General features: G+C 35.2%; 1 protein-coding gene across 1 annotated transcript in view; it reads left to right on the plus strand.

Moving 5' to 3' along the window:
* Nucleotides 1-14,369, plus strand: part of CNTNAP4 (contactin associated protein family member 4) — a 209,787-nt gene that overhangs the window by 166,876 nt on the left and 28,542 nt on the right. The window contains exons 13-15 of the mRNA XM_062513992.1: nucleotides 3,352-3,549; nucleotides 6,567-6,723; nucleotides 9,946-10,073. Coding sequence (XP_062369976.1) covers nucleotides 3,352-3,549; nucleotides 6,567-6,723; nucleotides 9,946-10,073 — 483 coding nt within the window. The remainder of the gene's footprint in view (nucleotides 1-3,351; nucleotides 3,550-6,566; nucleotides 6,724-9,945; nucleotides 10,074-14,369) is intronic.

Here is a 14,369-nt window from a genome sequence, read left to right on the forward strand (position 1 = left end):
CAGATTGGCACAGGCTCTTAAAAAGAAATATTCTAGTGTCCTGTGAGACTAAAACAGACCAAATAATCATGGCAGAAAAATGACATTTTTTCTAAGTGTGTATAAATCTCCAAGGTACAGTGTAGTGTCTGATTTATCCTTGTGTGTCCATGAACAGCTGTTCCTGTTTTCCTCAGTCACTCCTTATTCACCACATTAAGCAAACATCATTGATCAGTTCTTCATCTCAAGATGCATTCTGACAGGATGAATCCTGTATATTTGTTTTGTTCCCAGTTTCCTCATGACTGGTATTCCCTTTTCCCACCAGAGGCAGGGAAGGCAGATGCCCACATTTCTTACTGCGCTGCCTTGTCTTTGACATTCATGGGGCTCTATTCTCAGGCAGCTGGGAGGGAGGTGCCATTCCCTGATTTTATTCTTGGAGGTCAGTTTCAGAATCAAAAGCCTACAGCCCACACTGTCAATTAAAATGCTACAAACTTTGGAGTTATCTTTTTTTTTTTTAATTTAGAGTGTGACAGTGAATTGAATATCAAAACTGCTTGACTTATTTTTTATGTTCAGTGTAATGTTTAGATGTATTTGTGTTTGGGCAAGATACTGACTCTTATCAACTGCACAGACGAGACTTACAGACCTTCCATCTTCTCTCGAGTAAGGAAAAAAAAAAAAGAGATGAAGACACATAGAAAAACAACATGAAGACACGAAAGTCAATAAAGTAAAAACCATGTCCCAAATAGGAGAGATTGAGCAGATGCCTCACTCTTAGGTGGAAATACTCTTATAAAGCTATGGAAAAGGTGTGATTGATACATCAGATTCTTTTTTCCCTGTAACTCATTAAAAAGTGTGGGGTAGTTAAAGCATTCACATTGCAGACATGAGCAAAGGTATCCCTGCTGAGCAAGCACGTGTTGAAGTAGCTGTGATCCCATAAAAATTTGAACAGAGAGAGAGAGTGAAGCATGATGAAGATCCTTTGCCCCCAGTGAAGGAGAGAGAAGAAGATCCAGAGATGAAGATGATTTAAAAATAGATGAAGAGAACCTTTGCTTCTGAACAGCTCATCCTTAAAATAAGGATATAAGTTGACATAAGTTGACATGGTCCTCAAAAGCAGTTGTGGGGAAACGTGTAAGTCAAGCAGAGGGACTTTTACACAGTGATCAGATTTCCATTCTCCAGGGCTGCTGATTGTCCTAGTTTGAAATACAGGTGTTGGCCAAGAAGAGCAGAAGCCTCTCTTTGGACTGAAAAATGTGATCCTTCCTTCCTTCCGATTATTATGATTTTGAAATTAAGGGAGCTCTCAGGCAAAGATATGGGGGTAGGAATAACAGTTCTTTACTAGTATATCTAACACGACAAACAAGAACAACAGCAGCTATGAAATTACCCACAAACAGAACAGTAACTCAGTCCCAGTGTTTTTTGGCTGCAGGCACCTTTTCCCTGAGCTGCAGTTCCCGGTGCTGGGGGCGGGCGGCTCCCGCAGAGCTGCAGGAGGGCTGGGTGTGATGGCAGAGCTGTCCCAGGGGGAGAGAGAGATGGAGAGAGCCCTCTGCTCACGGTGTGGGTCCTGGTGCTCAGTAGAGTGCTGGATGGTGGCAGGTTACAGCGAGAAGGCAGCAGGGCAGGGTCTGACAGCAGTGAGGATGGCTCCCGACGCTGGGATGGCAGGGATGGGGCTGAGGAGGCGATCGTCCTTCTCGTCTGAACTCCACGGGGGAAATGGAGCTAGCCAGAGCCTTCCGTCTGCTCTTCTGGCTGTTTGGATATTGAGGGGTTTCCCTCTTCTTCCCCTCCCCCATTCACCCTTGCTACCAGGGCCTAGTTGCAGGTATCTTAGCATGACAATGGGGAAAATTCCACAGAGGGAAAAGGGAAAGAACCAACCCCCAACACTGATTCACTGTGACACTGAAGCCAAGAGAGGATTGTTTTCTTGTAAGGAAGTCTCCATAGCATGACAAGAGAGACTCCTCTCCCTAAATAAAGCAGAGGAAGACTATTTTGGAGATGGCAAACTGATTAATTTGTTCCTGGACAATATCATTGTGAAAGAAAAGGAACTGTAAGGGGGAGAAGTGTTCCAAAAGTTTTATTCTGATTCTTCTTATTTTTGTCCTATTAATAAAGTTCTTCTTTATACCCTTTAAAGTTTAAGCCTACTTTGCCTTTTTTGTAATCCTATTTCACAACAATAAATAAATAATGCTAATGAGTGCACTAGCAATTTATTTAAAATAAAAAACAAAAAATCCAACAACAACAACAAAACCCCACCACATAAATTAGTGCATTAGTCAAAAAAAATCTCAAATTAGGAAACCTAAAGCACTACACACCATAATTCTTTCCTCTTTATGGATATTTTTAAATATCTGCCATGTGTGACCTATATGCAGCTGATGAAATAAAAGGTAGGTCTAGTTAGAATACTACTGGTAGAATGTCTGAAATATTGTATCAATAGTAACATTTAGAAAAAATATATTTCTCATGTTTTTTCAAATTACACTGGCCATGAAGATGCAAGAATATAGTGACCATGAATCCAAACTTGACTTGGCTGTCCCAGATGGGCTTAAACTGGAAGATTTTTCACCCCTACCTTGAAAGGAGTTTTGGTCAGGAGAGTGAGACTTACAGATTTTGAAATTGGGAGTTGAAACAGAATAAGCTCATTTTTTTTCCTATTCACAGATGAAGGGGCTTGGCAAAAAATGCAAAACAGAAGAAGGATATGAGCCTTCACAATGACTACTATTTAATTTTAGGTGGCAGTAATAATTCACCTTCATGTAATCTTATACATGAAGTATAGTAAACACAGTATACTCAAGAGACTTCTGCTTCTTTGTATAATAGAAAGGGCCTGTAGGCCATTTTCTCAAAGAGAATAAATTAACTCAAGGTATAGGCATGTATGTAACTTAGGTAGATTCCAGGATAGTATTAGTGTTATTTTATGCACTATTTAACCCTGGGGAAGGTAACAATAGCAAGTAGTTTTTTCCTTCCGATCTCTCATTGCAATTTACCAAGTAAACAATATTTTATTTCTGATTACAAATATTTGGATGTTATCACATATTCTTTCCTTATTCAGTAATCCTAACTGGCTGAATTCTTGTTACAGTCATGGTACAATGATCTACCTATGAATAGAAACAATAATTATTTTAATTTTTACTCAATTATTTATGTCTGTTTCATGGGCCCCAAGGGGCTTTCTGTCATCAAAGAAGTTGAAGTTTGGCTGATTTCAGCATAAATGCTCTTTCCATTACTAACTTATGCAACTCTGTCATTCTTCACTACTTTTCATATGTGTTTTGAAAGATGCAACGTGGACAATTATACAGCATAACAGCACAAACCTAACCAGAGTTAAAAGTGCTAATCGAGAGAACCCACATGCTGTGTTTTTCAAGTATTCTGCCAGCCTTGACCAGCTTCAGGCTACAATAAACCTTGCAGATCACTGTGAACAGGAGCTCGCTTACTACTGCAAAAAGTCAAGGCTTTTAGATAAGTCAGGTAAGTACAGTAGATAAACTTTATTATACTGCATTGTACCTTTTATTTTAATGGCTATTAAAGTAATTTATTTCCATAAAGGCTATGGCATTTTGCTGCTATGAAGTTAAAACTGCTTCAGATACTGAGTTCTCAAATTTCTGTAAGTTGCCAAGAGATATTTGAACCAGGAAAATTCAAGTGTCGATTTATAATGATTTTCTTTCAAAGAATTAAATCCTCAAGTTAATTTCTCTCATAAGACTTTTAAATTAACAGAGATTATTATTATTAGCAGAACCCCTATTGTTTGGTCTTCCAAGATTTTTTTTTTAAATTTTAATGAAGGAATTAAATTGTTACTGAGGAAATATCTTCTTAAAAGAACACAAATGAATAGTGCATAGTGCATAGATACCAGCAGAAGTTAATGTGTGTGCTTAAGTGCATATTGTGAGCACTTGATAAAACACATCAATAACATTGAATTTCCACTGTCCAACATAGACATCCTTTAAAAGCTCAGTAGTCAAAATTTGGATTATTGACAAAATTATAATTGCTTTAAGAAATGAAGAGAGGTCGGATCTACTTAAAAAAAGTGAAGTTATGTAGGCTATTTAAATTTTAATTCTAGGTGTAATCTTTTGACTTGTGCACCAGAGACCCTTAAGGTGCTAAAAATTGATTCCTTGGCATTCTTTCCTACTAAGCAGAGAATGCCTCTGCATGAAGCCCTCTCTGGTTCTGTATCTAAGCTCTTTCTTATACATCCTTTCTCCCTAATTATGGCATGGACATCCCTGGGCTTCTTAGGCTGATAGTCACTCTTGGAAGAATATCTGTTGGAAAACACCTCTTCAACAAAAAAAGTGAACCTGCTGCTCTTCCTTTTACGCTGGGCTCCAAATTAAAGCTATGTTTAGATGTTCAAAAGCCTGGTTTACCTCAAGCAGAAAGTTTAAAGACTATTCTTTCCTTTTTTGTCTAAGGAGATTTCATGTAAATATGCTAAAATATTTTACTATCTATATTGTTATGCTGTTCATATTACATATAGCTGCATCTTCATAATACGCACATAAATGTGCTAAAACAAATGTCTTAAAAGCGTGCAACCAGTCACTTGCAGTAATTAATCTAAAATTTAGTTTTGAATGCTAAGAATAAATAGACATTTGAAAGTTGTAGGAGACTTCTACAAATTTTCTGAAATCATTCTTTTTTAAACACAGTTTAATCACTCTCATTTCTGCTGCTTATAATCTTCACTAGCTATGCCTGAGAAGTAGAAAATGTGATTATGTTTATATATTTTTTGGAACATACAGTCCACCTAGTAACTCTTAACTGACTGTATTTTAGAAATGCATTGTATTCAATCAGCCTAGATAGCATTTGCAAATGGTCTCATTAAAGAAGTCATCAGTTAATACATTTATGTAATCATTATGAAGAATTCTCTAACCATTTTAATTAATGGCTTTATTTTGCCTAGGCAGTACTTTCTGCCAAGGCAGGGAAAAAAGTCCAGACTAATCAGTATGAACTTGCAGCATTTCAGTAAATACTCTCTCCTCACCCTGCTGTATGAACAAATAACTGAGACCAGCTTTTAAACATACCCCAATGTCCCAAGTGAAACACTGGGAATGCTAATTCATGAGTACAATATAAACCTAAGGCATGCTGTTAAAGCAGCAGAAATATTCTGCTTTTTACAGTCTTAGTTGTTAGAACCTTTTTAAAGTGTCGCCTGATAAATTATTTATACACGGTCTCTGGGTTTTCTTCCTCCTGTGATGGTTTGCAAACACAAACACTGATATCGGACATTGATGCCATTATGCAAGCTTGACTTTTCAAAAAACTGCTCACACTGGTTTTTGGCCTGCTGGGCTGACAGTTGTGTGGTAATGAATGCAGTCAATATGTTTGCGATCTGAAAGATTGTCAGGGTAACAGAGGTCTTATCTAACAGTGAGGTTTAATAAGCAGTAGCAGTTGTAAGGAAAGTTGAGAGTAGAATAAATTCTAGCTTTTTCATGGGGCTGGGTGCTGAGAATGGAGCTCCAGCAGAAGCAAAAAAGAAATGCATCTATAAGAAACTATATAATTTGACAGTACTTGATTTCTTCTTATGCCTTGACTCTCATGCATCCATCACCTTTCTTCCATCTCATTTGAGATGGTTTATCTTTATGCTTCATATCGCTTAGCTGTTATGTGTTCTGTAGATATTTCTTCTGTTGCTATGCTTGCTTGGCAATATCTTTAAGCTTATTCTGCAGAACTGTAACATTAAGGAAACATACAGTTTTATCATTTTGCTATGAACAATGCTGACTTGATGTACCACAGAGAGATGTAGTAGTCCTGGGCAACCTCACTTCTGCTCACTAGATATATCACCTTGCTTATGGGAGCACCATTAACATGATTTCTGTTGTCTCTGAGTATATAAATTCTGAATCTGCTGTTCATGACCTAACAGCTGTCTTTGGGCATTTCTGATTAATACCAGTATTCAGTTGCTTGAAGTTCTTCACAGATCTGGGTGGTAGTACTCTATAGTATCTTGGTAGTGGGATGAGGCCATTTTTGTGACTTTCCTCATTCTATTTCTCGTAGTTCCAACATCTGAAATTGATTTTCACTTGGGAATATAAACTACCCTGATTTTTAGGATGATTATATCTCCTTTTTCATGGACCATTTTAAAATGAATTATATAAATGGACTGCTTAAGATAAATTATTCTAATATCATGGCTGGCTGACCTAGGTATTGTGAATTCCCTTTTGCACTAATGCAAGCAAAAATCTGTGACAATCGCTTAATACACAATAATGAAGTATTAAAAAGAGTAATTACTTATGAAGTAAGGATAGAAATTTATTTTTTTCTGGTCATTTAAAGGTTTTAGATTTGAGCAGGGATTTTTGTCTTCTTAACCTTTTGGAAGATTATTTGGATGGGAAGCTTGAGAGAAGTAGGAGACAAGATTGGGCACTGATTTTCTCTAACCTGCTTTTTAGATGGAATGCCACTGAGCTGGTGGATTGGAAGAACCAATGAAACTCATACTTACTGGGGAGGTTCCTTGCCTGCTGTACAAAAATGTGCTTGTGGAATGGAGGGAAGCTGCATTGATTCCCAGCATTATTGCAACTGTGATGCGGACAGGGATGAATGGTGACTTTTTACTGTTGATTATTCATAATACTTTTTTTTTTTTGTTAAAAAAATAGAGAAAATTTACATGTCTTAGCACATTTATAATACCAAGGCAGCTGGAAATCTAAGTTGCCATAGTGTCATCTGATTCTTTGCTATTGGACATATTTTTTCACAAAGTTATTGCTTTATACATTAAGTATCATTGCTAATTATTTCACTAAATTTTGGGGAAGGTTTAATTTTATAGGTACTTTCTAATCTTTTAGTATATTGTATCTTATAGATTGAGGCAACAGTTCTTTAGCACAAGTTAGTTTTAACACAAGTTTTAACAACAGTTAGTTTAACTACTGAGCGTAATTGAAGTTAAAGTGTTCTGTGAAAAAAATGTTATTTTTAGCATAATTTATAACTACACTTTAAGGTTTAGACTTTTTACACCCTTCTTTTAGATAATAAATCTTCATAGATAATTAAAATTAATACGCTTGCTGTCAATGAAGCTAAGAACTCATATGGAATTCTATTCAAAAAGAATGAATTAATTTCTAGGATGTACATCTTCATTTGTGCCTAAAATTCTCTGGAGTCATTTACGATAACTTTCAAATAAATAATATAATGGATAAGTTCCTATTACAATGTCAGATCTGAACCTGACTTTTCATGTAGTTGGATTAGATACAACTTTCTCAACAATAGCTCAAGTGCAGTACAGGATTTGATAAAGCAGAGGGACTTTGCAAATTAAATCTCTTCTGTTGAAGAAACCTTTATGGTCTTAAAGTTGTGAAGTACATTTAAGTTATATAAATTAAGTTCAGTGAGTATATTAATATGTGCATTTTAAAAAATGTATCAATATCTATTTTTTTTGAGAGTGGGAAAATGTAAGGAAGATACTTAGGAACAACTTGATGTGTGCAAAATCAAACAATACACCGTTCTTTCCTTCTGAACATCCACCCGTCCTGTAAAGGAGGGACTAGTGAGTTGGGTTGGAAAATGCTCATTCCCTCAACATGAGCAGGAAATTCAGCAGACACAGAAATGAAAGTACAAGAGTTAATTGAAGAACAATTCTTCAGAAGCATCAATGATTTCTGGAGAAAAAAATTTGGTATTGCAGTAAAATTCACAGGGTGATATCTGCAACATTTATTCTGATAAAGAGAATAAAGAAACACACATAACACTAAGAATTTCCCTGTTATTATGCTGTATGAAAATAAAAAACAATATTTATTTCTAACACGAAAATAAGTGTTGAAAGATGAATACATTTTGAGAAAAAATGAGCAAAGTTTCTCATACATGTAAAATACCCTTGCTCAGTTTTGTCATTCATACAATCCATGATCACATATATAGGTTAATTTATAATGGTAGCATATTTGTAAATACAGTAGATGAGAGAATTATGTGCATGTCTTCACATGCACATCCACTTCCAGTAAGTTGCTGAGATGTTTATAAGTGTATTAAATTGAAAGTATAATGAATCCAGGTTTATATTTCTGTTTGCATCTACTTTTCACACTTATAAGTAGATATTCTTCCCAGTGATTCCAGTGTTACAGTGGTTATGTGTATACTCATTTTGGGACTTGTGATTTATGTTGTATTTGGTTTCTTAGAGACTACTGTTTTGGATCAGTTGACTAGATACTGTTCACTGGGTGGAAGAAGTGGGTAGAAGCTATGTTTGTTTGAGATACGTTTTGAACTTGGAGTGCTAGTTACACACTGTGGTTTTGAAACACTGGTTTTGACCATCTACTTTTATAGTGAAATCTATTTTATCTCATACATTAGACATAGATTTAACTCCAAACTCCTTATTTGACTAATAAAAAACCTTAACTTCCTAGAATTCTAGAACTGTTACTCTATGTTTTTTAAAAATCTGGTCCTAAAAAGTTAAAAATTGAAAATCGTCTCCATAGAAGATAATTTCTATTTCATTTCCTTCTGTTTGCATTATCATTTTACTGAAGCAAACACTCCTGGGTTTTTGAGGGATTTTCTTTGAGTTCTAAATTAGAAACCTGCAATATCTCACCTCATGAAAAATTGACATTTTTTTAAAAAACAGGGTTTTTCCTCACTTAAGCAAAATAGTTTACTGAAAAAATGTCCATTTGTTTGCACTGTGCTCCAAAAGAGATAAGCAGAAATTGTATGCAGGAGAAAGATGAGGATGGTAGGAAAGGGAGAGGGGAGAGGAGAAAAAAGTCGCTAATTTTATTCAGCATGAGGGTGGAGTGTCTCCCTATTGTCTTAGTCCCAGTGCACTGTGAACTGAAATACAAGGTTGCTAAGCCAAATTACATTCTCAGTGAAAACATGGATTTCTTCCTGAGGTATGTCTCATGTTTAAATCTCTAAGCAGTGGAGCCTCTAGATTACTTCTCTTCTCTGAGGTTCTGCTGTTTATTCTGTACTATTTGCTTTGCCCTGTAGAGGGAAGATTCAACCATGAATGGATTGAATGGACAGATTGAATTTTCCAGAACAGTTCTGAGCAACTGAACATTTCCATGTGCTTAGGGAAAGGAATTTCAGGCCCAAAACTGGTGCTTATGAATTTTAAAACTTCAGTTCTGGCACTAAGTCAACAAAGATTTTAAACAAGGAATTAGGTCTAATATTACAAGTACTAGATTTTTGCTCTTAGTGTGAAATCACATGTTTTCTTTTCCGCAATTTCCATATTTGTAGCATATACTGTTTTGCCTGTAGTGACCATGACTTTGTACATTTCTATTTGATTTTTTGAACTGTGGTCAAGGTGAGGGACAAAAAAAAAGTAGGCTTACTTGAAAGTTTTGTTAAGCCATTAAATATTCCGTATTCATGACAGAGTTAATTACAGGTATGGTATCACCTCAGAGACATAAAACTCTTTTGCAAATTTGACTTGGGCAAATTAATTGATTTAGGCAGCCAGTTAGGTGCCCATTACTTCAAGAGGACTTTTCTCATGCTTGTGTGGACCGGCACAACCATAAAACTACCCACATCTAATTAAATTCTTTCAGTCCTGTCACATGAGCCCAATATCAACTCCAAAGCATGTGTTTCTATTCACAGTTTTTTGTATCACACACATACAAACACATATGCATACATACTTTTTCTAAAGTTTCTTTCCTTTTCCTCAGGAATGTGCCAATGATAATGAAATATTTTTCTGAAACATTTAGGAGAGCTGTGGCTTTCATTTTACCTTTTCAGGACTAATGATACTGGCTTCCTCTCCTACAAGGACCATCTACCAGTAACTGAAATTGTGATCACAGATACTGACAGACCAAACTCAGAAGCCGCTTACAGACTGGGACCTTTGCTTTGCCATGGTGATAGTAAGTAACTGTTGAAGAATTTTGCTGAACAGTGATGTATTTTGTCTGCAATAACTTTTAAATGTTATTTGTTACAAGCCTAATATAGGCTTCTCCAAAAACTTCATCCAGTTCTTTTTGAAATAAGGATAAAACCCACCATCATCCAGTGCAAACCATCAAAATGCATTTTTCATGATACACATCGATAGTGAGAACAAAAAAATGTTATAATAATTTTCAAACAGATATTTTAGTTTATCCAACTAGAATTAAGTTATGAATTCATGAATACATAGTCAATTTAATTACATGAAGGGGAGTTCATAGCTGGTTGCCATGTATTGAGGACATATCCTTCACTAGCTATCTGTGTGTCCATTACAAAAGATTGCACATATTATCTCCTGAATTTCTATGCAGCTAGGAAAACTACACTGTGGGAGAGTAACTCAGTGTATACAATAGTGTATACAATATCTACATGCAAATTTTCGACTACTTGTAAGAATTTAAATTTTATAAATTTATTTCTAGGTTTACATTCTGGATGTATATATATATATATATATATATATATATATATATATATATATATATATATATGGTAACCAGAATAGTAAATTTATGCAAAACTAACACCTTATTGAAGGTTTGTGATGATACTTCTGTTTTTAATGATTTCCCTATTCAATGGAAAAGAGAACCTGTCTGGCTTATGTTCATAGTAACATATTACACAAAGTTCAATATCTGCTGCTTTTGTAATCAAAAATTAGGAATTAGGAGAAGAAATTCTATAAACAGCCTCACAGAACTCAACTGAAGAGTTGGATGAGCCATATTTGATATACAGTTGAGTAAGTTATTACAATATTCAATTAGATTAATTTCTTTGAATCATATTACCTCATAGCTTCCATGAGCTTACTTTTATCTATAAAAATTATAATATTTAATATACAATATATCATCTTTAGATATATTTTTATTCTTTATATTACTTTCCTCCTTCATCATATGTTGTTGTGTTTGGTTTTCAAATTTTCTTCAGCTTATATGAATAAGAGAAATACCAGCAAAGTACTGACTTAATACTTTTAAACTCACTCTGGAAAGTACATAGATTAAAAAATACACATTACTATGTATTTATTTTTGTATCATCTCTGTCTTGTCAGGGTAATTATGCCTGGAAGACTTCTTAACAGATGTGTGTTTCAGCACTGCATTCTAATTTTCTTATGAAAATTTATAAGACTTAAAAATCCCATTGGGTTCTTTCACTTCACTTGTCTGACATCTGATTGTGAACTCATCATTTCTCCTATATGTCATGGGGATGTGATATAGTATTATGGTTTCATTCAGTGTGACAGGACCTAAGGAGGTGTCCTGCTTACATCAGGATTAGCCATGAGTTGAGATCTCTTTTCTCAGTGCTTTGTCAAACTGGTGTTTGAAGTGTTGAAGAATGGAGCCTGCACTGCTTGTCTGGGCAGCCTCTTCCGCTGTTTGGATATCCTCTGTGAGAATTTCTTTTTGCTTTTATTAAGCCTTTTTACTTTTATTTGTGCTTTCACCATAGCAAAGACCTATTTGATAATTTGATATCTGTCTGTTTGATAATTTCCCCTTAGGTTTTGGAATCTGCTATAATGTTCTCCAGAAAGCCTTTTCCTTCCCCAGACTGAAGCAGCCTTATTCCTCCAGCCTGAAGGGCAGGACAAGTGCTCCAGACCTGAACATTCTGGTGGCCTCCACAATACTTCCTCCTATTTATTAATGTTTTCCTTTGCTAGGGGAAAGGAAATTGGAACCCCAATGCAGGTGTTCTCTTACAAATGTCAAATAGAGGGGGGTAAGCACCTCCCTCAGTTGACTGGCCATGCTCACCAGCCTGTGATAGAGCAGACCTCCCTTATGGCCACAGGAAATGAAGCCAATGACAAAGACAGCAATGAAACAGGAACACTTAGAGCTTGTGTAGTTCTAATTACTGGGGAAGAATTTGAATTCCACTACTCACCAAGTTCCCAACTATTATTAATTACATAACCTGACCTCAGATGTGACAGATCTTAAAACATGGAAGTCAACTAGCTTCCTCAGAGTAATTTCTAAAACATACAGACAGTTCTGACACTCACTGACCTCCCTGACTTCATTTGATGTTTGCTTAGTCTGGGTGATTGAATTGCTGCGATATTTCACACTGATGATGAATGATCACAGTATTTCTAGACAAGCTGTGATGGAGAGTTCTAAAATATCATGAGAACAAGCACAGGAACTCAGTCTGAATGTCATAGAAATATGCTTGTAATGTCAAACAGAATTATAGTATTTGACTTCAAAAAGAAACAATTTCGAACAGAAATAAGCTCAGTGAAGATTTCAGAATATAACAGTTCATGGTCATAATACAGCAAAAACCTTGAAATAAGAACATTGATTTCTTTTTCCTGTCATTTACATCATAAATACAGTATAAGCAAACATGTATTTAAAGAGGTAAGAACTAAAATTTGAGAAAACAGCAAAATTTCTGAGGGAAAATAATTGAGTCAGAGATTTTGATGTAAACCCAAAGTGCAATTTGTTAAGAAAACCACAAATACTATTCCTGTACATAATAAAACATCAAAATACAAGTTATATATTTTTGGCATGTTATGTTTATTTATTTATATAAATTACAAAATTATTGTATAAATATTTTATAGCATGATATGTAATGAAGTCCACAGAAGGGCAATGAGGTTGATGAAGGGCCTAGAGAGTAAGTTCCATGAGGAGACTCTGAAGGAGCTGGGGATGTTTAGCCTGGAGAAAAGGAGGCTCAGGGTGAACCTTATCTCTCTCTCTACAGCTACCTGAAAGGAGTGTGTAGCGAGGTGGGGGTCAGCCTCTTTCCCAGTCAGCCAGTGATAGGACAAGAGGACACAGTCTCAAGCTGCACCAGGGGATGTTCAGGCCAGACATCAGGGGAATTTCTTCACATAAAGGGTTGTTAAGCACTGGAGTGAACTGCTCAGGGAGGCTGTGGAGTCATCATCCCTGAAGGTGTTTAAGGAAGGACCGAATGGGGCACTCAGTGCTATGGTCTACTTGATAAGGGCGTGTCCAGTCTAAACCTGCACCTGAAGATCTCAGAGATCTTTTGCAATGTAATTCATTCTATGATATAACCTACACAGGAAATTATATATACATATACATACATATATATATGTGTGTGTGTGTGTGTGTTTGTGTATATAATTATTGTATATATATATATAAATGCATTAGATGTTATGTATTATATGTTATATAATCATATATTAATATTATTTATATATTATATTAATATAATACATATTATGTAATTATAATATATAATGATTATAGATTATATATGTATTATACATAATATGTAGACTCTATGAAAATATATTAATATAATTCCTCACATATATTATATGTTATAATACATACTGTGTAGGACTTAGCACATTTTTCATTTTGAATGGTCATTATGTATCAGCAGTGGATTTTATAATGAACATTTTCTTTAATTTTATTCATCTTTACAGTTAATGTAAAGAGCTATGACTTGCAGAAATTTCTGAGTTCTACATATTAATTTTCACACTAGACAAAACTGATAAAGTTTAAACTCTCTTGTCAGGCCACTGCTTCTAGCAGCAGTTTGAACATGGAGAAGGAAAGCAGAAGACTCTTCCTAACCTGATCTTGACACCCATGAGGGTCTAATTAAATGTACTTTTAATGACATTTATCTTTGGATAAAAAAGAAGGTCTAGTGGAAAATACTCATTTTTCAGAAGTGCTGTCAAACAGGGAAGAATAGATATTCTTGGACTCAGTGTGATATGAACTCTTCAGAGATATCATTGCTTATTTTTGCTTCTGTTGCTCTCCAGAACTAAATGATACAATTGTGTTTCACAGGAAGTACAATTTATTAAATAGATTTTTGTTTCATCTTATGTACCTAAATTTTTCAGAATAACTGACTAGCATGCCGTGTAAAAACATAGAGGAGAAGGTTTACTGGTATTTATAATACATTCAGTACTTCATTAAATGACTTGAATCTAAAAGATCATAAATTTTTATTGCATCAATAATCCATTCCTTATAGGACAGTTACTTGGGAGGAAAAGAAAATTCTTTATGCCCATAGCAAAAAAACCCCATGAATAATTGGTTGAATTGAATTGTCATAAACCATGCACGCCACTGACTAAGTTTCCAGGTTAGAGTTACTTATTTGGGTGCTTCTGAAAAGTCGTATATGGAATGCAGTCC

Source organism: Cinclus cinclus, chromosome Z (assembly GCF_963662255.1).
Source record: "Cinclus cinclus chromosome Z, bCinCin1.1, whole genome shotgun sequence".
NCBI lineage: Eukaryota > Metazoa > Chordata > Aves > Passeriformes > Cinclidae > Cinclus > Cinclus cinclus.